Source organism: Mastacembelus armatus, chromosome 19 (genome assembly GCF_900324485.2).
Source record: "Mastacembelus armatus chromosome 19, fMasArm1.2, whole genome shotgun sequence".
Taxonomy (NCBI): Eukaryota; Metazoa; Chordata; class Actinopteri; order Synbranchiformes; family Mastacembelidae; genus Mastacembelus; species Mastacembelus armatus.
Window position 1 is genome coordinate 11,172,249 of NC_046651.1, and position 26,530 is coordinate 11,198,778.

Below are 26,530 nucleotides of genomic sequence, written 5' to 3' on the forward strand. Positions count from 1 at the left end.
TCCTTGAGTCTTTGTTGACTAAAAGCTCCGTGCATGACCCTGACCTTCACTGAATAAACCATAAAACTGCGCCCATCCTGCCCTGCGGCAAAGCCTGACCAAGTCGTATCTAAACATCCCGTCCTGTCACCCGCCACTCACTGAGGCCACTAATGACTGTGGGGTCATTATTGATCCGTTTTCCGCTTTGAGTAAACAAAAGACCAGTGTTTACTCATTAGTTATGGTCTATAAGCGTATTTGACCACATGCGTTATTGTCTGCCGACCCAGTTCAGACTGAGGGTGGTAATCAATAACAGGTGATACTGGGTCCTAATTAACGCGCAGCAGTCGGAGAGCTTGTTTTGTTAAAAAGCCTCAAAACTTAACTGTGATGTTCATGGAGCTTTCCCCTAACGAGGATAAGGTTTTCTATCGTTTTACTAACAGTGCGCATATATTAGATGCGTGTGTCGCGCCTTCTCTCAAACCCACACTGGGGGCGGGGGGGGGGGGGGGGGGGGGGGGGGGGGCAGTTCAGTCAGTGCACAGTCAGAAAGAAAGCGTCTCTTCCTTACCTTTCCACAGATCCTCTGAGCCTCAGCCTCTCTGCTGTCTGACCCTCTCTAAACACCGTTTGGTACCACACCGGAATGTCTTCTTTGTTTCCCTGTGCGTCTCTCTCTGCTCACTTGGTCTCCCGGTGACTGGCACACATCAGGGCTCCTTCCTCCGCGCTCCATCCATCCAATCTACCGCTCAATGAGCCTCCCCTTCCCCCTCTGCTCTCTCTCTCTCTCTCTCACTCTCTCTCTCTCTCTCCCTCTCTCTGCCGTGCTGCCTTCGAGTGCTCCTCGTTAAGTTCACCAGAGGAAGACAAATGCGTATTAGGCAATCCAATGATTGTTTTCGTTGTGCCATACAGTACACAAAATAAAAGTAATGGTCTTTTTCTCCTAGGATAAAAATCTCAGTTATTATTTATTCTAACCTTTCCTCTTCTCTTTCTGGCAGAAATGCACTTCTACACAAACTGAGAAAAAGTTCATCTCGCTGGTGATGGACACAAGTTTGACATACTTATATCTAGAAATCAAATCACTCTAAAACCAAAATAATCAGTGCACTCACACCTGGCAGGTCTTTTTTCACTAGAGACACTTTGACATGTAACTGTGGGTAAAGCACAGGACTACATAATAAAATGAATATGCTTCAGTCACTGGGTGTATGCTGACTTATTAAAGACTTATGTGCTATAGTAACAAGCCAAAATATCTGATGGAAAATAAGCTTGTTTATTCCTGATTTCAGTAAACTGATTATTCTAGTGTCTTTGCGTGTCTCTATGTGGCCCTGTGATGGACTGGTGACCTGTCCAGGGTGTACCCCTGTCTTTCACCTGAGAGAGAGCTGGGATAGGCTCCAGCAGATCCCTGTGACCCTGGCTTTCAGGAAAAAGCGGGTATAGAAAATGGATGGATGGAATATTCTAGTGTTGCTTCTCATAGTCATGGAAAATTCACAATTTCTGACAGCTCCTGAAGGCATCACAGATCACTGTGTACAAAACTATGTGGACCAGCACATAGGAACAAACCACAGTCCTTTCTCCATATCTATCTTTTCCTATTACCTCCACTCTTCTCCTTGTATCCATTTCTTCTTTCTCCTATTCTGCCCTTTTCCACTTCTCAGTTGTCCCCTGGCTGTTTGGCCTAGTTGGTACAAACTCTAATAGACCATAATGTGTTCAGACAGTAAGAGAGGGAGAGGAGCAGAACCGTTGCTGCCTGTGATCACAGTCTCAAACTGTGTCTCTCTCTCTCTCTCAGTGTGTGACTAAATGGATGACAAAGCATTTCATCTTAGTTCAGTAGGTCGGGTACAGTAGCTGGGGAACACAGTGATGAGTTCTGTGATGAGATGTTTGCACCAGTGGGAGCTTCAGTCTTGAAATAATAACAGCTGTGATATACACAAAGTAAGGTACAAGTAGGACTGTGTCTCAAGGTGAAGGCAGAAAAACAGTAAGAAATGTAATAGTAAAAACAAAGATTGCATTTATTAGTGTCTAGTTATTTTATTAAGCTAATTAGTCTCATATGAATTAGATTAAATCACGTCTATATGATTGTTTTTTTTACAGCAGTGGCATTAACATTGAAGTGAAGGTGGGTACTGTAGGTGCCTGTAATTTCATTTTACAAACTGTTTTGATTAACTGGTTCCAGGTCTGTTAGTGTTTGAAAAGTTCTGCTTGTTATTTCAACATCAATATGTCCAGAGAAGAGTTTTCAGTCTTCAAATGTGGTCTGAGGTCCCACCACGTGTCAGAATCAGGAGAAAACATGAGTGTGTTCCTGTTGGAAGATAATCAGAGCGATTAACAAAAACGGCAGCAATGATTAAACAGAAAATGAAACCTGTAAAACTTGAAGTTTGTAAATGAAGATTGTACATCAGACACTGAGCAATATCATGTTCAATAATTTTCAAAATGTCCATGTGAGCTGTGAGATGCTATTAAAACTGTAGTCAAAGCTTTCAAATTTTCAAAAAAGTGAAACTAGTGATCACAGTTCCCAGTAAAACTCACCAGTCTAATTAAACTGAGAATGATGGACATTGTTTTTTAAACACTTTAATTCTGCCTGTAGATCCTTTGTTTCTACATCAGACACGTTCAGTTTGAGTTGTCAATCATTCTCACCGTGTATGTTGGGTTTTTGAAAGATGCCAAACTGTCATCACCAATGGGTTCAACATGCTGAGAGAAATTTAAAAAATAAATAAATAAATAAAATGATCCAAAAACTGAGCATATTTGCATGTGAACACACACACACACACACACACAAAACACTGCCTTGTCATACACTCTACCAACTCCTGTGAGACATTTCATTTCAGACCCACATGCTCATTTTCAACATCCAGAGCATGTAATTACAAATATTTTCAAATACTGAGCAGTAAATGTGAAAAATTTGACACGTGTTTCCATGGATACCTGTGTGCTGGAAGCAGCTGGTTGTGGAGAACGGGGAATATCTTTTATTCCTGAGCTGTATGCTGGGTTCTCAAAGGCCGCCTACAATGTGCAAAATGTAATAAAATTAAAAGGAACATCACACCTGTTAGAAAGTTCAGCAGATAAAGATCAAAACAGACTCCCATAAATTTGATCAGTAACAACTGAAGAGTTGACATCTACATGTAAGTGATTGTTTCTTCATTGGCCTTAGCAGATCTGTAGAACATTTAGAGCTGAAGAAACTTGAATGTTAAACAGACCGTATTGTCAGTGACAGGTTCAGCTACACTTTCCCTGGGTTCGTCTGCAACTTCAACTTCTTCCATATATAAGGGATTATTAATATTCTCCTGAGGAAGACAGAGCAAATCAAAATATATGAAAATATAAGAAGAATATAATATAAACACTGTAGGTGGAGGATTTGTAGTAAGTTTATATAAAAAAAACACCATAAAGAATTTGAAACAGGACAGAAGGCAAAAATCACAAGGGAAAAAAAAAAACACATGTATGTTCCTTGACACTATTGCCCTTGGCATTTTGCAGCATGTGACATATAGCACATTATATGCAGCCAACCAGCAAATGAAGGTGCAGTGTGAGCAGAATCAATGAGGTCTACAGACGAGCAGTGCTTTCTGTTTATTGACCTGATTTGTTCCACCAGGCGCAGGCGTATCTGTCACCGTGCTGCTGGATGCAGGTTGTTCCTCTGCTGCATATGCTGGGTTCTCAAAACCCTTCTCCTCCCTGTCCACTATGGACACACACGTGCTGGGAACCTGACAACAGGCAACAAAGTAACTATGTTAAGCCCAAGTTTATCAGCAGCAGCTGATGAAATGTCCGACTTGAATGGCTACTGTGCTACTGACCGTTTCTGAATTCACCCTTGTTTCACCGCCTTCTGTTTTCAATGAACTATTCCTGAAAATCAACATATATATCAGTATATCACTGAGCTGCAACTGATTGCTCAAAATAACTCAATGTCAAATAACCCTGACAGTGAAAGAAAAATGAATAGAGAAATACTTGGTATACTGCAATACTCAACATATATGTACTGTATATTTTAAGCATTTAATTAAACTTAGTTTCAGTGACAGAGTAATTTGTTTTTAGTCTTATCTTCTAGTAGTATTTGTTGCTTGTCAAAAACTATGGGGATGCAATTTAGAAAATAAACATTTTAAACATTAAAAATCTGCAATAATCTATTGTATCTTTGCTTTTCATCTCACCTGAGGCTTGACAGTTTAGGCATGGAGGGCATACTGGGCAAGTTGTTCTGTAGCCTCTCTAGCACGTTAGACTTCTTCCTGGCCACATAGACCAGCAAGATAAACAGAGCCACAATCCCCACGGTCACTCCAATGGCTATTCCAACTGAGACAGAGGCACAAGGACACAGCAGGTGAGCTTATTAATAATAAAATAAGGCTAACTGGTTACATGTCTATAAAGACTGTAAATATTATATTTCCAACTATAAAATTCAATATACTTGAGGATGTGACCACGTCATATACGCCTATCTGGCAGTATTCTCCTTCCCAGTCGGGAGGACATCTGAAAGAAAACACTAGAGATTTATCATCTGAAAACACTGTGCTTGTTAAAGGTACAATGTGTAATATTTGGAGGGATCTATTAACAAAGAAAGAAATTGAATACAGTATTAATAAATATGTTGTCATTAGTGTCACCAGAAAATACCCCCTTTACTGCGAGTGATGCTTTCTGTCTTTCTTTGCTGCAGATTTAATTTATTTGATAAGTTTGTAGTTGTGTGGTCCTGACAGAGATATAGAGATATATGTGTTTTATTATTATTATTCTTAACTTCTGTTTTTTAAGACTAAAAGAATTCTTACTTGCACAAAGCCTTGTTGTCATCAAAGTAGCAGGTCCCTCCATTTTGACACTGACATGGAGGTGGCATGGTTGGTGGCGGAACAGCCCCTGAAATATTTGATATGATCATGAATTTTAACAAGGAAAATAATTTCTAATGCCCTGTGGCAGAAACATTATTAAAGATAAAATGTAGATGGGCAGGTAGGTTCATTCTGTAAAATCATAGTTATTATTGTTATGGTATTTTGCAATGCATGTAGATAACCTCTTAATCAGACAGTTCACTATTCTGCTGGATTTCTGAACTACACAAATAATGAAAGGTGACAATAAGTTCAAAACAATACACGATGCTTCATGTTTCTGTGACAGGTATGGAGGTTGTTCTTACCAGCATCACATTCAGTATTACTCCCGAGGATGAAGCTTGTGCCCTCAGGGCAGGCGCAGGTGTAGCCCCCCGGTCGGAGCAGACAAAGGTGGCTGCAGGTTCCCTTACATGGATTTTTCACTGTAGAGACAGGGGAAGGTGTTTTTCATTTAGGCATGTTGAAGATCATGGCTTACTAACAATTAGACTTCATAAATTCATTCATTGATTCTATTAGAGTGGTGTAATGTACACTGTAAGTATAAAAAGCACATGTAAAATAGACTGTTCTTAGTACAGTATGTGTTCATGTGTCTGTGTGAATATGTGCTCTGAGTAAGTGAGCAGCTTACTAGTTATGGAGTTGTATCTCTGTTGCTGGTACACAGAGACCTGCGTGAGCCAGGGTCCCACGATCATCAGCTTGGTCTTGGCTCCGTGGCCAAACTTGTCCTGGCGGAACACCTCGCCTTTCTCCTGAGTGCTCCAGTAAACATGGTCCTCGAAAACGCTCACGCTGAAGGGGTTTCTCACGTCTAGACAAGGTGCAACAATATGTCAGCCACACACAGTGTATTCTCTTCTAGACAGAATACGTACAGAATAATTGAATTGAGAGTCACACATCTCATATCAGGCTACTTTAATGACTTTTCCTCCTAAATCTCACCTATGTAGACGGCAGTTCTACGGTCCTCTCCTGAAGGCAGAACAGATTCTATGCGGCTTTCCTTGGAGTCGGACCAGTAGATTCTGTCACCATTGGTGAAGTCAATTGAAAGGCCAGTGGGCCAACCGAGACGATCGGCTACTAGGACTTTCCTCTCCTGGCCGTCCAGCCAAGAACACTCGATCTTGGCTGCATCCCCACGGTCTGCCCAGTACAATGTCCTGCAGAGACATAGATAAGAAATCTGGTCTCTGTGATGTTGTGGACTTCAGTGTATTTTAAGCTTTCCAGGACAGCTAAACACAGTTGCATAGCAGCTACAGGCTTCACAATTTCTGCTGTACAAATGGAGTGTCATAAAAATAGCAGAAAACTAAATAAACTCCCTGACAATCAAAGTGAGTCTCCATAAGGCTTTCCCACAGTCTGATGATAATTCAGGCCTGGTGGTCCTGCCTGCCTTACCCCAATCGTGGGTTGACGGCCAAAGCAGACGGGTGGCCCAGCTCAGTCTTAATTAGATGCTTCCTGTAGCGTCCATCCAACATGGCCACCTCTAACCTCTTCAACCTGGAGTCTGCCCAGTAAAGGTTCCTACAGGCAGAAGAAATACTGAATGATTAAAATATTCCTTTTTGCAAGTGCTGCCCTCAGGCATAGAAAGTTCAATAATTATACAATATGAGAAAGTTATGCAATCAAATACAGTATTTCCTTATAGGTTGCTGTAAATGAATCCTCTCATGCAAACGAAAAATGAAACTGTTCAAAGTTAAGGTAACCAAACACCACAGGTAAGCTCAGAAACCAAACCTGATATAAAAGAATCCAAGACAAAACCAAAAGCCAGTAATGTCAGTGCAGCCTCACCTGCCCACCCAGTCCACAGCAATGCCATCTGGTCTGGTGATGTACTTGATGCCGAGGTCAATGGCAGCACCGATGTTATTACTACCGTCATCCACTGAAGGAATGTACGCTCTCTTAATGGCACCTGGCACAGAGTCCTTAGCGGCCACAGTGAAGTACACCATACCTAAGAACCCAGCAGCACATCATTAAACAAGAATTCACATTTGTTATTATTTAAAGCAAAGACCCAGTTATTTCTCTCTGTCGCATCTTTTAATAATCAAAGTGTGATCTTACTGAATCCTGTGCTGTTGTGGTCCCAGTCGTAGTCTAGAGCCATGATGTGCTCTTCTTCCTGGAGGAAATCGTGGTAGGCCTCCGTCTGCAGGTTGAACCTCCGGATACGATAGTTCTCTGGGAGAAGAAGTACGGGAGGTGCTCCTGTAGGAAACACAGACATTTACGCTTTCCTCTTTTAGCTATGATGGGTTAGCAAAAATTCTGTTTAATTTTAACAGTACTTTGCAAAGTTAATCATTCAAAGTAAACATGAGGCCTGCACATGGTGATGAGATATATATATATTAGAATTAATGAAAACAGCTCCAAACATTACAATCATACTCCAACAATATTATATCAAAAGACTAGTTTAAATAAGCCATCAAGTTAACTATATCTTTACTAGGTCAAACGTTATACCAGTATGTCCCTGTCATAAATATCTAGGCTCATAAAAACATCGTACTTACCCTCAGCCTCGCACATGTTGCCATCGCCCACTTTCCTGTATCCAGGGGCACATTCACACTCATAGCTGCCTTTCATGTTCTTACAGTACTGGGGACAGGTGCCATACACCTCACACTCATTGATGTCTGAAAGAGTCAGAAGAGACTGGTCATGTTTGCCCTGCTCTCCAGATATGATGGGTATGGTTATACCCTTTAACAGGAACAGTTACTTTGTTTTTATTAAAACTTCATTATTACTTATTATTTATCCATGTGCAATCATATAAATATAAGTGAAATAAAAAGGAATACCCCCAGAGGCTCCAGCAAGTGTGTGTGTGTGTTCATGTGCGTCTCACCCAGGCAGGCAAAGGTTCTGTCGGGGTCCACTCTGTAACCGGGTCTGCAGGAGCAGATGAAGCCAGAGCCATTCAGGTTAGTGCACTCGTGCTGGCACAGCTTCTCCTCACAGCTACGTTCATGGCCAAAATCTGCAGCCAGACAACACAGAACACTCATGTTTAAAAAAAAGCTTTTGTCTCAAGCCAAATTTAAGACTTAGCTACTCTGTTTACATTGGCAGAATGATTCAGCTCTTGACCATAATCCACTTATCTGGTCACAATGATTTGCTGCACTGACTTTTCATGTGGCCATAAATAAACCAGCCTATTCTGTCCATCTGAAATGTTGCTGCTCTAGATAAAACAATAGTGTTTTATTGTGCTACTCACTGCAGCCTAACTCGTCTGTGAGGTCGCCACAGTTGTCATTGTGGTCACACACATAGGGAAGGGCTACACAGTGTCCGTTGGTGCATTTAAACTCCTCCAGTGTGCAGGGGGGCAGCGTGGGCTTGCGGCCTGAGGAGGACACAGTCAAAATGAGTCATCGACACAAGTACTCAGGGAAAGTTGACTGGGAATGCAACCCATATGTAAAAATATGGCTGCCTCCACCAGTCGAAGATTGAAAGAGCTTCTTTTTTTTTTAAATTTTTTTTATTACAGCGTCGCACCCGAACTGTCAAAAAAAACAATTGTGAGTGAACCACCCACTAGATCACACAGGCACATGTATACAAATACAGTATGTTTACTGACGTGTATGTACACAGGGGTTTTTCTCATAGTAAAGTAATCATATACTTATTCTAACGTGCAACATGCACTAATTTACAATCTCCACAGTTTCGCCACTGTCTTTACTGAGTCCTCCCTAAAAACAGCTGGATTTGGATGAGCTAGCCAATGTCCACCTCAGCTCTGATCCTAACTATATAATCTCTTCTCAAAATAATTTGTTCTGATTGACAGTTAAGCTGATTGTGTAACAATTCCATAAAATAGACTACTTCCTTATCCCTTGCATGTTTTGAGCTTTTGTTCTGCAGACAATGATGTCATTTTGGGACTTCCCATTTCACTGCCCTTAGAAAAGAAGGTTCAGGAAGCATTAGTGCTGTTTGGACTAATCCTTGGAGAGCCCTGGTGCATTTACTAAACCTAGAATGACAAATCTGGTTATGATTATGGGTAAAAAGTAGAAAAAAAAAAGCACAGAATTTTTAATATTAAAACCAACAATACTGTAGGGTCAGTGCATCATTGTCTGTGAATTGTGCATGTAGCTCTCTTTACAACTCTACATGTCAAACTTCTCATTTTTGATAATGGAACAATCTGACCTGTACAGTCAATTTGTTGTGGAGTTCTTTCCTATAAATAATAGCGGTATGTTTAATTTCTGTTCTAATTAGCTCTGATGAGCTCTTTAGATGGTGGTGTGAGTGTTTGAGTCATACAGAGATCTTCCTTCTCGTCACTGCCATCTCCACAGTCGTCCTTCTGGTTACACAGCAGACCGGAGTAGACACAGTAGCCGTTTGCACAGCGGAACCTGGACGGCATCTCACAGGTGATGTTTACTGAACAGACACACACTTATCTCAGTTTAGCTGTTAACTTATCAAGTCTTCATTTTCCTTCTACATTTTTAATGACAATATTAATGATGCAGATTTAATGGGGGAAAGCAGCTGCATTTGCTGCTTTATATTCTTCACATAGAGAGGAAAGAAAATCTAATTGCATTTAACTCTCTATGTGAGTATTAAGCTCATCTGTCATGACTAGAGTTAGAACTGTAACGTGGTTCAAGGGATCAATCAGTGTATCACACGGAGAAATACAGAGATATGCATATGTTGTATAATAAAGATATTTCCTCACAGCACAAACTGAGCTGTTCATCGGAGCGGTCCCCACAGTCATCAGTACCATCACACACCCAGCTCTGGCTCACACAGAGACGGTTTGCACACTGGAACTGGCTCTGAAGACACCAACGGCCTCCTGGGTACCGAGTGGCTGTCGGGTATGGAATATTGTTTAATAATTAATGTCAGCTATTGATACATTTTTACTTTAAAATCTCTGTGCTGTCAGAAAAGGAAAATACTGTGGAAATGCACTAAAACACTTTACAGGCCAGGCAGCTTGCCATTAGGTTTCATGTTGTTTACTCACGACAGCTGGTCTCATCTGACAGGTCCTGACAATCAGGGCGGCCGTCACACTGCAGAGCAGCAGGGATACAGTGACCCGAGTCACACTGGAATGTACCTGGACGACACGTCTGCAACTCTGGAAGAGAGCCAGCATGTTAAAGTGTGCCGTTCATGGCAGAGGATATGTCCAGGTAGTGGGTTTGTGTGCAGCACCTGCTTACCACAGTCTCGTTCATCTGAGTTGTCCCCGCAGTCGTTGCCATGGTCACACACCCAGTTTCCAGGGATGCACTGCTGGTTGTCACATCGAAACTCACTTTCAGAACAAGGCCTTGGCTCTAAAGATGACAATCACAGTCCAACAACAAACATGTCTTTAGTGTGAGATCAGAGATATTACTACTCGTACGACTAGGGCTAAATGACAACACAAAAAATTGCATTGTTCTGATTCCATATAGTTAAAATAACTATACCATACCATATTGTTAAAATAAGGTCAGTACAACCAAAAAGCACAACTGAAAGTTCTAACCCCATATACAGCTCTTCTTTAACCTACTTCATGTTTTCCGGTTTGTAATGGTATTCAAATTGATTATGGCACTCACGGCAGTTCCTCTCATCTGAGCCGTCACCACAGTCATTGCTGCCATCGCACTGCCAGCGGATGGGAACACAGCGGTGGTTATCACAACGGAAATCTCCCAGAGGATCACAGGTCACCTCCCCTGTTGGAAGCAAGGTCAGAAAGCAGCAGAAAGAGGCTGTTAAAACATGCGGTCAAGGACAGAAACAAGCATAACCTGACTACATGCTGGAATTTGGTAAAATATACAGATGAGCTGTACTTAGCAAGACACTTAATTGTCCTGATTCTTCCAATTGTGAAGAAAAGTACAGGTAGGCACATTACAAAAGGTGTAGGAAACGTTGACTTGATCAGTCATTTCTTTCCAAGCTGGTGTTTGATAATTGGAAAAACAAGAGTGCCTATACTCTGCTTGCTTAGCATTTATGAACTTTAGCAAACACCTTACACTTTTTTTTTTTTTTGCTTGGCAACTTTTTGGATAATCTGAAAATTTACGTCTACAGTCATTTGTGCACTGAAACAAATCAATAATACATCTGATAAGTTGTAAAAACTTGGCTGCATAAAGCTGAAGGTAGCCATAGAGAGTACAATACAGAGCTGCAGTATTTGTTACAGCCCCGGCTTCATATAATAACAAATCTGCCAACAAAACCACTGACCACAGCCTTGCTCGTCACTGTTGTCTATGCAGTCATTGGTGCCATCGCAGCGGGCCCACTGAGGAATACATCGGTAGTTTGTCTTGCAGGAGAACTCAGTTTCCTCATCACACTTGTAGTCTGGACCAACTGGTCAGAGAAATAAACAGCGCCATTAAACATGAATAAAGTGGTGTGAATGGAGAGTGAGAGTGAGACACATACACACATACACACACACACACACACACACACAAAACATAATGACTAATTATAAGGTGACAAGAACATAAAAGAGGACAAATGATGAGGATGAAATAAGATCAATTCAATTCAATTCAATTTATTTGAATAGCACCAAATCACAATACAAATCATCTTAAGGCACTTTACAAAAAAAACAAAAAAGATCAAGACATGAGAAACAGCAGAAGGAACACAGGGAAAAAATATAGTTTGTACCATGTAAATTTAGAAAAAACACAAAACACACAATGTCATTAATTCCCTCAGATTCCTCTAAAGACATGGCTGAGTCTACACTGATTACATACCACTGGATAATGGTTAAATGTATGGTTGATTAAACTGTCAAATCAGTTCTGCCACAGTGCACAAGAAGCAGGAAAATCAAATAGCTTGGCCTGTGATTTGAGCCTCACAGGTTCAATTACTGCCACAGCCACTCAACAAGACATCACACTTCTCTCCTAGCTCCCATAACGAGGAGGATCATCAGTCTAAGTCAAGTACCGTATCATTTTCTTTGTTTGATTCTGGCTTTAATTTACGTTCCACTTACTGCAGATGTCATATGGCTCATCAGATTTGTCTCCACAGTCGTCGTTGTAATCGCACACGTAGCTGGATGGCACGCAGCGCCCGTTGGCACACTGGAACTGTCCTGGTCGACAGGTCTTGTGGGAACAAATCTCTGGGTCTTCGTCACTGTCGTCTGAACAGTCACTTATTCCGTCACAGTGCCAGGATACAGGAATGCACTTCTTGTTTTTACACTGGAACTGGTTTTCTTGGCATCTGTGGTCACCTACATGGACAGACAGCAGCTTGACCAGTGTTTAAAATTTCAGTCCGAAGTGTGAGAGCTTCTCTTCATACATCAAGGCCGAATTTTAGCCAATAAATTCAGTATTCTCCAGTACTTTATGAACATTCAAAAAAGGTCAAATTTAAAAACATTCTAGCCATAAAATAAATTCTGCAAGTTTTCAATAATTTAGAAGTTTGGTAATTATCATACTGCAGAGAGCAGCATCTTCGTCTGAGCTGTCAGGACAGTCTGGGTGGCCGTCACAGATGAAGCCAGGGTAGGTACAGTTGCTGTCTTTACACTGGAACTGGCCAATGGGGCAGGTACGGGGTGGGCAGGTCTGAGGTTCATCTGAGCCATCACCGCAATCTGACTGCCCGTCACACTTCCACCATATTGAAACACACCTAAAAACAACACCACCATGTCATGAAAAGCAGGTAAGCTTAACACGTAAGCTTAAAACACATGAAAAATGAAGATGTTTATCCCTGATATGTTTGATTAACAGGCATTTGATATTTGTGCCTGAAATGCAATTATTGAGTATAGTATTTTTATATAATAATGTATATGTCTAAAATCAGACATGGAACATTTTTTTACCTCTCATTGTCCCCACAGCGGAACTGGGTGCTGGAGCAGTCAGCGACACACTGGATCTTGAAGCCCACAGCAAGACCAACAAAATGATCAGGACACTTGCAGGACGCTTGCTGCCCACCAGGTCCAATCAGACACAGATGACTGCAGGTCAGGTAATGGGATGAGCAGGGGTTTTCACCTGGGAAATAAGATGATTAAAAATAACATATTGGTGAAGTCTGACCTACAGTCTCCTGCGACAATAGGAATGTAAACATGCTCAGTTGTAATCAACAGACTTCGAGGCTGCCTGTAGGGATGGTAGACGTGAATGTCATAGGGCCGGTGTGTGTTGTTGCCCATAACTGTGCGCTGCTCGCCAGTGTACTTGTGAGCCTTCTCCACAGTGTATGTATTCCAGTCTGTCCAGTAGACCCAGTCCTCAAACAGGGAAACAGCAAAAACGTGAGGAAGAGCTCCAGCAATGGCCCGGTGTCGGTTCTGGCCATCCATGTCTGCAAAGCTGAAGGTTGATACAGTGAAGGGTTAGTACACATTGCTGACATTTCACTAGGCTTCATGGTTTCAGTGCCATGTTTAGGGAAACTTAATATGGACTCCTGTCTGAACCTCTGAACTCACTCCAGAAAGTTAAGATGGGAATCAGCAAAGAAGATCTTGTTGGTGGTGTAATCTATTGTCAGAGCACTGGGCCACACCAGTTTGGTTGTGATAATGGCACTGACATTGCTTCCATCCATGCCGGCTCTGCCAATATATGCGCTGTCACCCCAGTCAGTCCAGTACAGCCATCTGTGAAAAAGAAAGTGGGACAGAGAGGAGGAGTGGGTAAATTTTCAAACAAAAAATTGTATTACTCAGCAGTATGGACAGAATTAATGAAGTGCAACCACAATACGAAATACAAATGAGTGATCAGAAAAAATGTTTTTGAATCAACTTTAAAAATCTGGTTTTAGCATCATAAGGACCTTCAGTGTGTGTGTGTGTGTGTGTGTGTATGGGAGGGCATGAGTGTGTGTCAGTACCCATATTTAGGGTTGACAGCCACAGCACGAGGTCGGCTGATAATAAAAGTGGTATTTCCATCTGTGAAGTGCTCTGACAGCAGCTTCTTCTGGTAGCGCCCATCCAGCTCCATGACATGAACAGAGCCGTAATAACTGTCTACCCAGTACAGCTTCCTGCAGCAGACACAGACGAAAGTCAGATTGATTTCATACTTGAATAGTGGAGGATAATTTCATATTACAGTTATTATATTACATTATTATATTAATAATGAAGTTCCTCCATCGTCACACACCTGCCTACCCAGTCCAGTGCCAGGCCTTCGGCTCCATGTACATCATTCAGCAGTGTCTGCCTGTCACTCCCATCAAATCCCATCCTCTCAATCTTCCCTGTCCCTGCATCCAGCCAATAAAGCCTCTTCTCATAGTGATCAAAATCTAATGCCACTACACTGGATAGCCCCTGCAGGACTATACTCAAATATGACCCGTCAGTGGTCAGATTACGGATGTAGTAGCGATTACTGTATAACAGGTATGGTGCAATGCCACTGTTCTGGCGGCAGGTGCGCCCATCTGGTTCTCTAATGTATCCTGGGGCACATTTGCAGTGGTATGAGCCAACAGTGTTCTCACAGATCTGGCTACAGACGGAGGGTGTGCTACGACACTCATCGACGTCCTCACAAGCTTTGCCATCTGGCATGAGTCGGTAGCCAGGGTGGCAGGAGCAGTAGTAACCAGTGAGGGTGTTGGTGCAGAGCTGGGCACACTGGTGGACTGAAGGGTCGATGCACTCATTGATCCCTAAACAAAGAGATTTTAAAAAGTTGTATAAAACTCTCACAGATTAGAATGAACCTATAAAATTCATCAGACAGTTCATTCATTTGTACTGTATCAATTTTGCCATATAATGTTATATTTCTCGCAGTCTCACCACAGCCTTTTTCGTCGCTGTTGTCCTGGCAGTCCTTCTGTCCATTGCACACCTTGTTGATGTCGATGCACTCGTCTGACTTGCACATGTACTGATGAGGAGCACAGGTAGGCTGGGGCGTGGCACACAAGCTGTCCGCTTCATCTGAGCCGTCCAGACAGTCGCTGTCCCCGTCGCAGGTGAAGGAGGCGGAGATGCAGGCTCCATTCCCACAGGTGAACTGGTTGCTTTTGCATGTGTCGTATGTACAGCCCAACTCATCGCTGCTGTCCCCACAGTCGTTCACACGGTCACAGCTGCGGAGGAGGAGTAATTTATTATTCAGTGATAAGAGAATTAGTCTTTGCACTAGTAAACAAATTTCTGCTTTCATTAAATCACACATTTCCTACTTACCGATAGGGGAGGATGATGCAAAGTCCATTGGAACAGGCAAACTCATTCATATGGCAGGTCCGGTTGGGGCAGTTCTGGAGCTCATCGGCTGCATTGGCACAGTCTTTTTCCCCATCACACACGAAGCTTAAGGGCACGCAGCGCGGGTGACCAGGGTACCAGATCGGACAGGTGAACTGGTTGGAACTGCAGGTACGTTGGCCTGGAGGGGACAGAAAAAGAATGAGAAAAGTCAAGCAGGGATGAAACTATATGACATATGTTAAATGTATGCACAGAATTAGCTGTAATATAGTGTTTGTTCTAGCGTTGAACACATCACTCAAAATAAATGGACTGCTAGTATTGGCCTCACACAGAGTATTGTATGTCTGTGTTATCTCACCGCACTGCAGTTCAGGAGCCTCGTCACTGTTGTCCCAGCAGTCATTGTTGCCATCACAGACCATTGACTGGGGAATGCAGTTCCCATTGGTACAAGTAAACTGACTGAGACTGCACGTCTTGATCTGATCCTCTGCATGAGAAAAAAGAGAAATCATTTTCAAGAAGGATTAAGTGATCTTCCTTAATTTAAACAGAAGACTGAACAGATTTGATTATAGAGTCATTGCGTCAATAAACAGACATAACAGGCCACATATTGTTGTTCATACCTTGTACATATTCGGTGTTAAAGAAGAAGAAACCAATATCAATAATATTTACACAATTTTAGATGAGTAAAATATTAAAAATTCTCAGCACAAACTTAACTTAAAAATGCCTCATATGAAAAATCATACTAGATCTAACTGTACAAAAGTCAAAAGCTTGATCTTCCTTCAGAAAACAAGCCTTGTCAACTTGCCAAGGCATTGAACAGATGCTCTGAACTTAATTTGTACCTGTCAGCTAATATCAAATTTAACTGAAAATAACTCACCACAGGAGGGAGGTTCATCTGTCCCATCACTGCAGTCTCTAATAGAGTCGCACACCCAAGAGTTAGGAATACACTTTCCTTCATCACAGCGAAACTGGTTTGGAGAACATGTGTGGCCCGCTGCAGTAGAGAAACACACAAATATAATTGCACAGATTTACCTATATCCATTGTACCCAGCTGGTAAACCCTAAACTTTGTGGGTGTTAGAGCCCTTAAAATGCTGGTTCTTTTCTTGTTCATATTCAGCAGTAAGACAAATGCTGAGTGTTCAACTCACCACAGAAAAGAGGATTTTCATCGCTGTTGTCTCCACAGTTGTTGTAGCCATCACACAGACTTTCAGGGTAAATGCAGATGTTGGTACGATCACACTTGATCTGGCCAACAGGACACGTCCTTTCAGCTGGAGAGGGACAGGGCACAGGGTCAGTGACAGTCCTGATTCTACATACATGCATCTTATTTAGCAACATAGAGTCAAACCCTGAAGGTGCCTAGTACAACCTTTCCCAATCACTGACAAGCGGCTTGATTCATCTATAGTTACTGAGGAAGAGGCGATGTTTCCACTGTCTTGAGGGATGTACTGTGCTAGTGACTCCAAGTCAGAAAGAATTTCAAACCACCTTCCCAGTTTGGATGTTAAAATGTGTATATTGTAAACATTTCATCCTTCGCCATCATCATTTCCTCAGTTATTAAATGAATCCCTTGTTCAGCCCAAACATCACTCACGGCAGTTGATTTCATCAGAAGTAGCATTGTCTCGACAGTCGTTGCGGCCGTCACACACAAAGGTTGCACTGATACAGCGTCCGTTGCCACAGGTGAACTCAGTAGCGGGGTTACAGGTGGGGAAGGGACAGTCCCTCTCGTCACTGTTGTCACCACAGTCATTTGTGTAGTCACAGGCGTAGCTGAGCGGCACGCAGCGCCCGTTGTCACAGGTGAAGTCCAAAGCTGAGCAGGTGTGGAAGGCTGGGCAGGAGGAACGAAAAACTCCAGATTAATTTTTAACATGAAAAGTAGAAAGATTAATTTTTTACAGTTCAAAGTCAGATTAACTCTTCTTTCCTACCACACACTCTCTCCAGCTCGTCTGTGTTATCCTGGCAGTCGTTGTAACCATCGCACTTCCAGCGTGCTGATATGCAGTTACCATTCAGACAGGTAAACTGCTCTGGCTGACAACGTTTCCCTGTGTCTTCAATGCAGTCTTTGCCATTGTTGGCCAGGTACCACTTCCCTTGATGAGGACACTGGCACTCTGGGCCCAATGGACCTGCAAACGAGATGGGAGGTCGGGGGTGTTTAATAATTGAGAAGAACCGATAGGATCACAGAGATTATGAATTTCAATTTGTACAACTGTACTTTTCACGTTAGAATTTTCACACTTTCCCACAGGAACCAAACCTTGCAACAGAAATTAAAGCTGCCATTACAGCTGAGAGGCTGCAGACAGGTATATAAAATGATGAATCCAAAAAAAAAAAAAAAGAGGCCATGTTCACAATTAAATGATTGCAGCCAGGTCACCTCACTTCTTATGTTGATTTCTGTGTATCTCTAATGGAGTATTTAGAGGCAGGTAGTAGTGCATTGGAATGTAGCACCCACATATCTGCTCTTACCAGGAACACAGACATGACTGCAGCCTCCATTGAACTGCAGACAGGAGCTGGAGCAGCTCTCCTGCTTAGAAGCAGCAAAAACATGGATGTCATTTGGTTTGTACTGCAACTCTCTGGCCAGCACTGCGTAGCCAGAGCCATCATCTTTCCCTGCCCTCAATACGGATCTCTCGGTCCAGTCAGTCCAGAAGACGTCCTGCTGGAAGACAGTCAGTGCGTATGGGTAAACAACCCCCTGTATGATCACTTGTCGGTTCTGACCAGTCAAAGTCGCCCGCTCAATCTTGTCTCTGTGGGAAGAAAAGAGGGAGGACAGACGTTGGCAAAAAAGGCTGCTGCAAAATTTGCTCATGGATACAATATAATATAAAAAACTGGATATACAATGAGGCATCAGCCCAGTAGAGCATCCGTTCCTCATAGTCCAGAGATAAGCCATTGGGTGTTGTCAGGCTGCTGTTGATAATGCTGGTCCGGAAGTTTCCACCCAGTGTAGCCCTTTCAATCTTGGCTGGGATGCCACAGTCAGTCCAGTAAAGGTAACTGAAAAATAAGAATCATGGGGGAAAGAAGGAGAGGGAGCTCATACATATATTTCTCATTATATAATGTCTGTAGACACTATTGTAATAGAAATACTGAAATATTACTGTAGTCAGTTGCTTTTACCCATAGCAGGGGTCGACAACAATCCCTCTGGGGAGGTTTGCATGTGCAATGACTGAGCGGTTCTTTCCATCTACTCCAATGGCCTGGACAGTACGATTATAGTAGTCAGTGAAGTAGAGACGCTTGTTGACCCAATCATATGCTAGACCCTGTGGGTTATCCAAATCTGAAGGGGGTAACATAGAAAAGACGGTGCTGAATAAATGACGCAAGCAAGTAAATGAAAAAAAAAAGGCAGCAAGAGAGGTGAGTGAAAAGGACAAACAATGAGGCAAACAAACAGCAGAAAAAAAGACCCCACTGTGGATTAGGCTAAACTTACTTGTAGCTATAATGACAGGAGGGCTGGTGATGGACGTAGTGGTGACATAGCCGATCCTACTCCGACGAGTCCCAATATACTGGGTGAAGAAAATCCGCTTCTCCTTAGAGTCAAAATCCAATGCCATCAAGTTGTAGCCCAAATTTACTGCTGGAAAGGGGGTGCTGTGATCCGCAGGGTCTAATCTCAGGCTATTCAGCGTGTAGTCTGTGGTAAAAACTAGAAACTCATCTTGCCCATAACCACATGTTACTCCATTACTAAGGAGTGACCCATGTGCACAGTCACATTTTGGTTTCTCCTGGCCTGGTAAGGCAAAGCAAAACTGCTGGCAGCGTCCATTATCTTCTTGACATGGGTTAAAGCCCACCTGGTTGGCAGATGTAGGCTGGACATGAGCATCAAAGATGGCGACGTCCATCAGCCCATCAAGACTGTCTCGAATTACCTGGTAAAATCATAAGTGAATATTTTTTTATTTATTAGCATGGGCATACACATTAACATCAGATTACATTAGGAAAGATAAAGCCTAAACCATTGCTCAATCAGATAATCAATTAAAAAAAAAATTGGTTTCTCAAATTTTTGTTCTATACTGTCAAATGGACCAACCAATCAATAAATCGATTATAAAAACCAACATCAGTTATAGTGCTGGTGTAGAAGCTGAAAAAAAAAACAAAAAAAAAACACAGCAATGCTTATTCTGGCTAACCCTAACTGAGGCCATAGATTAAATAGAGCCTTTATAATATTTGTGCCCATACACAGTGTTTTCACAACAAATTCTGTAAGTAGTTCCAAATAGTTTTCATTAGAGAATTAGAAAACAGCATCACTGTTAAATTAAACTAATTGAAATCTTACCTCTGGCTGGTCAGCGTTGGCTGGGTCTTTACGGGCCTGGAAGAGTTTTCCAAGCTTTCTATCCACCCACAACATGTAGTTTCCAAATATAGCCATTCCTGTCGGAGATGGATACCTGCTCCCATAACGGATAATCTGTCTCTGTGTGCCGTCTATGGCCATGCGGGAGATCATATCAAGAACATCATCAGTCCAGTACAGGAAATCATTAGTGTAATCAACAGTTAGGCCACGTGGTGATGCCAGGCTCTCTGATGCCAACACTGTGCGGTTGGTTCCATCCAGCAGGGCCCGTTCAATCTTGGGAGTTTGGCCACCATCAGTCCAGAAGAGGTAACGAAGCTTGGGGCTGACAGCCAGGTCACTGGGCTGGTCCTGGGAGGACTTCAGAAGAATCTTTCGGTATGTGGTGTTGATGGCAAGCACCTCCAGGAGGGTCTCTCTCTCAAAGGCATTGGTGAAATATAAGTTACCTAAGAAAGTGAAAGCAGAAATTGGAAAGAAGACAATGGTAAGGTCAGTACGAGCATAGGGATACACAGATCTAGTCCTTGGCTGGGTAACATAGCAGCTTGGTAGTGCATAAAATGAATACATTATAGTGAATTGTTAATGTATCATTACATTTTCTATGAGTACTAACCCCTTTCTTTGCTTCTCATCCCTCCCTGAAAATTAAATGAAGTAACAAAGGAATGGTTGGCAGGGTAAGCAGCTTCATACCTGCAATCCAGTCTACAGTGAAGCCCTGGATGCCTCTCTTTCCAACACCAGAACTGATGACACTGTTGTAACCCCCTCCATCTGTTTTGGCTCGGAAGATGCCCCTGTATGAGGTGGAGCTGGTGTTGTCAGTCCAATACACAAAGCCAGATTCAATATGGAGGTCCAAATTACCTTTAATGGAGTAGGAAACTGAAAAAGAGAGAAAAAATAATAATCTGATTCGTTGGCGACTAACACCAACCTTTTACAAAAAAAAAAAAAAAAGTATAATATACAAAAGAAGCGCAAAAAAAGTAATAACGCACATCCACCAACAGGCACCATAGCCTCAGAGTGATCGGAACTGTTAATGTGGAAGCCACGAATGTACTTGGAAGTGGAAACGATGGCAAAGGACTCATATTGTTCACAGCGGGAACCGTCTTGAGAGGGGTAAAAGCCTGTGGTGCAGGCACAGGTCTTTTGATTCTCTGGTTTCGGTAGACAGAGGTGGGGACAGCCCCCATTGTTGGAGCTGCAGGCGTTGGTGGTTCCTGCTGAGTCTGAGGTGGGGAACAGAAAGAGGGTGGTGGAGGTGAGCATTACTGGATCATATTAGCCATAATAATACTTTAACACACCTGCTTTATAAATAACACTTACATAAGGGAAACAGATAAAAAGTATTTCACTTAAAAATATACTTCTAAATCTGTTTTTTTGTTTTTTCCATCATTGTGATGGTTTTACCTTAGTTTTATTCTATTTTGTTCGTTTGGATTGTAATGTGCAATGTCACTTTGGTTTAGCAAAATATTATAAATACACTTATATACATGTGTATTATCACTGGATCATTTATCAGTTTATTTAATTAGGATCAAAATATCTGAAAATGTATGCTGCGTGGAAAAAAGTGTTATTTACTACAATACATTAGTTGCTATTCATAAAAGATTCAATGGTATTCATTCATCCACCTACCACACATTTTTTTCTTATACCTGATGAATAACAGAGAGAAATATTGTCCTAATCTTCAAAAACTGCAGATTACTTAGTTTCCTATAAGAAACTATGATAAGTGTAATGGTAAAAGGCATTGTCGACAAAAAAAGCTACATTCAAAAGATGAAATAAAAGTGCTGTTCCATCCTGTTATGTGCTATCCTTGAGGAGGACACTGATTTTCTGCTGGCTTATTCAATGGCAGCAATTATCTGCTGCATTGAAAGCAGTCTGATGAAAACAAGGACAAGGACAGACACCTCTGGATTAAATTAAAAATATCTTCAGTGTATCCACTTACTGTCTCTGGCATGCACTTTGAGAGCACGCAGGCCTGACACGCCACTCCTCATGAACACCATATTGGCACCATTGTCCTTCTCCACCCTCTCAATGACCTCATAGTCTAGATCAGTGTAGTACAGATAATTCTGGTAGATTGTCAGGCCCCACGGATGGGACAGACCACTGACCACTCTCACCCGACTTATTCCATCCATGGTGCCACTCTCAATCTGTGCGAAGGAAGCAGGGAGAGCAAATTAATAATAAAATAATTTGTGTTTTTGGTTTTGAACATGATTGTTGTACATACCACCCCTGAGCCTGCCACACCCCAGTATAGTTTCCTGGCAGAGATGTCAGCAGCGATCACTCCTATGTTAGCCATGTTTCCTGTGTAGAGATTCTTAAGGTTTCCTCCATCCATGTCAGCACTGCCAACCTTTGCAGGAACTCCACTGTCTGACCCCTTGTCTGTCCAAAACAATTTTCTGTGGAAGGAAGCGTAAATGTGAGGAATAACAACAAGGGCTTTCAGAAATGGCAAAATAAGTGAGTCAGCCCTTATGCACCACAGGTATGTTGAAAAGCATCTAAATATGCTTCAAAAGAAACTGACATTTGATCATTAGTACTTTTCATTATTTTGTCGACGTTAATAATTTCTTTCGTTAATGAATTTCATTTCTTCCTCACTGATCAGATGCTTTACCCTCGGGCTGGATCCAGGGCTATTCCAAAGGGTTCTCCTACTCCCTCAGGTTTGCCAGTGGAGGTGATGATGGTCTTCCGATAGTGCTGGCTTCCATCCACACGGATAACCTAAGTGTGAAGTGTTGGCAAGGCTCTGTTTTTCACTGTATAGTGAGTAATCAACATGGATCCTAATTTTCCTCTCAGGAGGTGCTTACCTCTATTGCTTTAACAGTGGGATTGGTGTAATACATTATTCGGCTTATCCAATCAAAAGCCAGACCTGATGGCGAGCCCATGAAAGCAGCTGGAGCAAACTCTGACCTGTTGGTACCGCTGGTTTTCACTCGCCATATAGAGCCCTGACATTAGAGCAAAGTCAGACACCATGCATTAAAATAAGCCTTTGAGAAATAAACATATTCAAAAAACAAAAAAAATAACCACAAATTTACATTAACTACTTAATCAACTTAAGTAAGGGTTTCTGCTAAGCATTCTCTCCATCATATACAAGTATATTATTCAAATATAACACAGCTCATTACATATTATAAAACATGACTCAAAGGATCAGTTTAAGACCTTAACTCACAGTGCTCTGCACCCAATAGATGAACTGCTCCTGGTCATCAAAGTCGATGTCTTGGCCCTGGCTGATGCCAGACACAGGGGTCATTGCATTGTTAGAAGGGTCAGCAGGGTCCAGGGGGATGCCAAAAATTACTGAATCTCTCATCACCATCAAGAAGGGAGCCTCATCTGGAACAGAACATAAATACACATTAGAGCAAACAAACAAACAAAGGAGCACCAAAACCACATTTTAGCTGGACCACTACAACAATTTCAGAAGAGGATTAAATTTAAATTAAATGTTCCTAATTAATGTTCTTTATATATATATCAATATTTCAACATGGTTAAATCCTGTGAACAGTGGTGCAGCGAGCACTATAATAAAATACTAGCTAAAATACTAGTTAAACACCTACCTTTGATACAAGTGCGTTGGTCAGCATCCAGCTTCCAGCCAGACTGACAGTGGCAGGTGTAGTACCTGGGTCTCAGGCCTGACAGCAGGCACAGCTGGCTGCACAGGTGTTCACTGCATGGGTTGGTGGCTAAATACAAAACTTTCAATCAGACCTAGAATGACATTTGACTACTACAATACCATTTCAACCTATTATTTGTTTATGTTAATACTTAAATGAGAATTTGGTGCAGCCATGTGGTAGTGTTTATATAAACACTAAATTAGCATATATATTTTTATTTTAAGTTTATTTTAATATCCAAACCTATAGCTGCTGCTAGTGTTTTTATAATTAAAAGTCTGTGGTTGGCTGTATTAATGCTGCCTCTCACGCAGTACAATATTTTTTCTCTCTCATTTATGTTCATTAAAGACATGAATAGGTGAGCAAAGTGAACCCACACCTCCAGACTCAGTGATTATTTAAGACATGCTTTTACCTAGCTACACTGCATCAACACAGCATTTAAAGCACATCAGAAAACTTGAGGTTACCTGTGGGTTGTTTGATAGGATGGTCCATAACAATGCCCGTGGGCTGGTACACATTGTTCATCAGAGTGGTGATGTTACCACCATGGAACTTGTTCGTCCTCATCACCTTGCTGGTGAATTGCTCTGACCAGAAGATGTTATCCTCAAAAATGGTAATACCTTGTGGGTGTTGGAGAACCTGATGCACAGTGGGTTTGCACAAAGGTGGTTGTTTTTAAAGTTTATTTATATTAACTTATGTTTACATATTTCCTAGTCTTAATATGGACCCGAAACAACAAAGAGGTCAAATTCCCAAAAAACAGGCAAAGGTAACACTGATGTGAGACATAGATGGATATGATTTTGATCTTGTCACACTGAAGTTTTAAACAGATTTTGATGTTTTTTTCCTTGTTCCAGTGGTGTATTTTCCCTGTGGTGGCAAATCAGTAAATTTGCCACCACAGGGAAAATACACCATTTCTCCCCAAATAAGTGAATCAAATTAAACCTACTATGTCACTTGCCAGGACCTGTTGGCGATTACTGCCATCATAGTCACAGTAGTCAATATATTTGAGGTAGGCATCAGCAAAGTAGACCCTGCGTGTGGTGTAGTCCAGAGCCAGGCCACTGGGCCAGTAGAGCTTTGTGCTGACAATGACTCGCCTTGCTACTCCATCCATGTTGGCCATCTCAATCCTGGGATTCTGACCCCAGTCTGACCAGAACATCAGGTTGATACTGGGAGGGACGACAGTGTGTTACATCTGGGATGTTTAGTGGCTCAAAGGTTTGGAAAAAACACCATTAGAATTATGGAGCAAAAATGAAAGAAAGTCCCCTCTTACTGGTTGCGGGGGTCCAGAACCAGCCCACGGGGTTTGGTGATATTTTTGGTGAGGAGGACCTTGCGGAAACGACCATCTAAAGTCGATACTTCAATGGTTTCCATGACGGAGTCAGTCCAATAAAGGTTCCTACCAACCCAGTCCACAGCTATACTTTCTGGTTCCATCAGACCATTTGAGAACACCTAGAGAAACAGAAACAATGCAAACATATTTGTCACTGCCATTAATTTTGAATGTGATGTTTTGACAAAGATGTATAGTATTTTTAATAATATGTTAGTTTGTGGTTGTTGATGGAAATTTTACTATACTTTCATAGTATAATTTTGGTTTAATCGATCTGTGTAATTTGTCTTACTTCCTGTCTGCCTGTGCCATTTTGGTAAGCACTCCATATCTTCTTTTGAAAGGCATCGGCCCAGTAGACCCTGGCAGTCACGCGATCAAAGTCTACAGTGACGATTCTCGAACCGCTGACCACTGGATGCATCTGGGGTGGTTTCATGTTTATGTGGTTGGCGATGATCTGGCTATGCTTGGCAACCAGAAGTACAGCTGCAAGTGGGTCTAAGGGTAGAGAAATAACTTATGTATATATTATCTGAAGTGTATATTTGTGTTTACCACGTTCAACAAAAACAAGAATTTCACATGTAACATAAGTTTATTTTTAAAGCTACTTACCTGCAGCTTTGCATGTACGTCCATCGGGTTCTAGGAAGTAACCATCTGAGCAGTAGCACCTGAAGCTTCCCCTCTCGTTGTAGCAGTGTTGGCTGCAGAAACTGGGGATCAGACACTCATTGATGTCATCGCAGGTCTTGGAGTCATTGAGGAGCTGAAACCCTGGTGGACAGGTGCATTCAGCCCCAAAAGGTCCTTGGATACAGCCGTCACTGCAGCCCCCATTGTTCAGTGCACAATCATCCTCGTCTGCAGTCATATAAAATATATTTAACAGCAAAATTACATTTTTGTCTGTTTGAAATTAAATTAGTTCCAACTTTGGTTGGTTTATATTTGACATGCAAAACTTTCTTTCTCGTTTTAAATAAGTTGATTATGACTAAAGTTTTGTTCTTAAATAAGTTTAACTTGACTGCAGAAGTATGACACAAAATAACCCAAACTTCTTTGCACTAAACTGACTGGTGTTTCCATTCCTTTGCCCACTCATTTTATACAAGTAAGTTTAGATGCAATAGCAGAAACATCTGTCTGTATAATGTATATGTACAGTATAAAGTGCTATATTTGTAAAACTCACTGCAGATAGGTGATTCATCTGCTCCATTGGGGCAGTCCCTCTGGCCGTCGCACACCTTGTCCAGGTCGATGCATACCTGGCCAGTGGGGCACAGCCACTGCCCAGATGGACAACTAAATGGCGGGGTGGGGCAGTTCTGTTCATCACTCATGTCCCGGCAGTCATTGTTGCCATCACACAACCAACTTGTCGGGATGCACAACTTGTTGGTACATTGGAAATAGTTGGGTCTGCAGGTGATAGGGGGGCAGGAGTTGTGTTCATCAGATCCATCCTCACAGTCTGGATGGCCATCACACTCCCACTCGCCTGGTATGCAGAAGCCATCAGTCTGGCACTGGAATTCATCATCATGGCAGAGGCCTGGACCTCGAGTGGCTGTGTGGACCACAGACATGAAAATGACTGAAATAGCAGTGGATTTTTAGAAAGCTAAAACACGAAATATCTAGACAGAGGTATTGTTACTGTTTGTGACAACAGCAACAATAAACCTGACAGAAGTACAAGGTCCAATCAATCAT

The 26,530-nt window shown here is 42.0% G+C and overlaps 1 protein-coding gene across 1 annotated transcript in view; it reads right to left on the reverse strand.

The window, feature by feature from the left end:
- Nucleotides 1-2,137: 2,137 nt before the first annotated feature.
- lrp2b (low density lipoprotein receptor-related protein 2b) overlaps nt 2,138-26,530 on the reverse strand; it is a 35,009-nt gene continuing 10,616 nt past the window's right edge. Inside the window, exons 25-81 of the mRNA XM_026315296.1 lie at nt 26,007-26,384; nt 25,424-25,672; nt 25,098-25,306; nt 24,737-24,921; nt 24,401-24,629; nt 23,904-24,081; nt 23,365-23,493; nt 22,965-23,131; nt 22,588-22,731; nt 22,389-22,498; nt 21,990-22,167; nt 21,696-21,909; nt 20,713-20,949; nt 20,405-20,596; nt 19,682-20,154; nt 18,812-19,259; nt 18,490-18,655; nt 18,205-18,363; nt 17,821-18,110; nt 17,265-17,468; nt 16,922-17,164; nt 16,464-16,589; nt 16,184-16,303; nt 15,644-15,775; nt 15,259-15,460; nt 14,863-15,158; nt 14,216-14,729; nt 13,938-14,093; nt 13,531-13,701; nt 13,188-13,411; nt 12,910-13,087; nt 12,514-12,710; nt 12,055-12,300; nt 11,274-11,402; nt 10,628-10,747; nt 10,238-10,354; nt 10,036-10,152; nt 9,739-9,876; nt 9,312-9,434; nt 8,242-8,370; nt 7,867-7,998; nt 7,526-7,651; nt 7,071-7,214; nt 6,792-6,957; nt 6,387-6,515; nt 5,922-6,142; nt 5,605-5,787; nt 5,273-5,392; nt 4,899-4,986; nt 4,529-4,593; nt 4,266-4,410; nt 3,897-3,948; nt 3,672-3,803; nt 3,279-3,368; nt 2,995-3,075; nt 2,695-2,751; nt 2,138-2,344 (exon numbers count right to left, since the gene is read on the reverse strand). Of these exons, the coding sequence (XP_026171081.1) occupies nt 2,321-2,344; nt 2,695-2,751; nt 2,995-3,075; nt 3,279-3,368; nt 3,672-3,803; nt 3,897-3,948; nt 4,266-4,410; nt 4,529-4,593; nt 4,899-4,986; nt 5,273-5,392; nt 5,605-5,787; nt 5,922-6,142; nt 6,387-6,515; nt 6,792-6,957; nt 7,071-7,214; nt 7,526-7,651; nt 7,867-7,998; nt 8,242-8,370; nt 9,312-9,434; nt 9,739-9,876; nt 10,036-10,152; nt 10,238-10,354; nt 10,628-10,747; nt 11,274-11,402; nt 12,055-12,300; nt 12,514-12,710; nt 12,910-13,087; nt 13,188-13,411; nt 13,531-13,701; nt 13,938-14,093; nt 14,216-14,729; nt 14,863-15,158; nt 15,259-15,460; nt 15,644-15,775; nt 16,184-16,303; nt 16,464-16,589; nt 16,922-17,164; nt 17,265-17,468; nt 17,821-18,110; nt 18,205-18,363; nt 18,490-18,655; nt 18,812-19,259; nt 19,682-20,154; nt 20,405-20,596; nt 20,713-20,949; nt 21,696-21,909; nt 21,990-22,167; nt 22,389-22,498; nt 22,588-22,731; nt 22,965-23,131; nt 23,365-23,493; nt 23,904-24,081; nt 24,401-24,629; nt 24,737-24,921; nt 25,098-25,306; nt 25,424-25,672; nt 26,007-26,384 (10,172 nt within the window). The 3' untranslated portion in view covers nt 2,138-2,320. The remainder of the gene's footprint in view (nt 2,345-2,694; nt 2,752-2,994; nt 3,076-3,278; nt 3,369-3,671; nt 3,804-3,896; nt 3,949-4,265; nt 4,411-4,528; nt 4,594-4,898; nt 4,987-5,272; nt 5,393-5,604; nt 5,788-5,921; nt 6,143-6,386; nt 6,516-6,791; nt 6,958-7,070; nt 7,215-7,525; nt 7,652-7,866; nt 7,999-8,241; nt 8,371-9,311; nt 9,435-9,738; nt 9,877-10,035; nt 10,153-10,237; nt 10,355-10,627; nt 10,748-11,273; nt 11,403-12,054; nt 12,301-12,513; nt 12,711-12,909; nt 13,088-13,187; nt 13,412-13,530; nt 13,702-13,937; nt 14,094-14,215; nt 14,730-14,862; nt 15,159-15,258; nt 15,461-15,643; nt 15,776-16,183; nt 16,304-16,463; nt 16,590-16,921; nt 17,165-17,264; nt 17,469-17,820; nt 18,111-18,204; nt 18,364-18,489; nt 18,656-18,811; nt 19,260-19,681; nt 20,155-20,404; nt 20,597-20,712; nt 20,950-21,695; nt 21,910-21,989; nt 22,168-22,388; nt 22,499-22,587; nt 22,732-22,964; nt 23,132-23,364; nt 23,494-23,903; nt 24,082-24,400; nt 24,630-24,736; nt 24,922-25,097; nt 25,307-25,423; nt 25,673-26,006; nt 26,385-26,530) is intronic.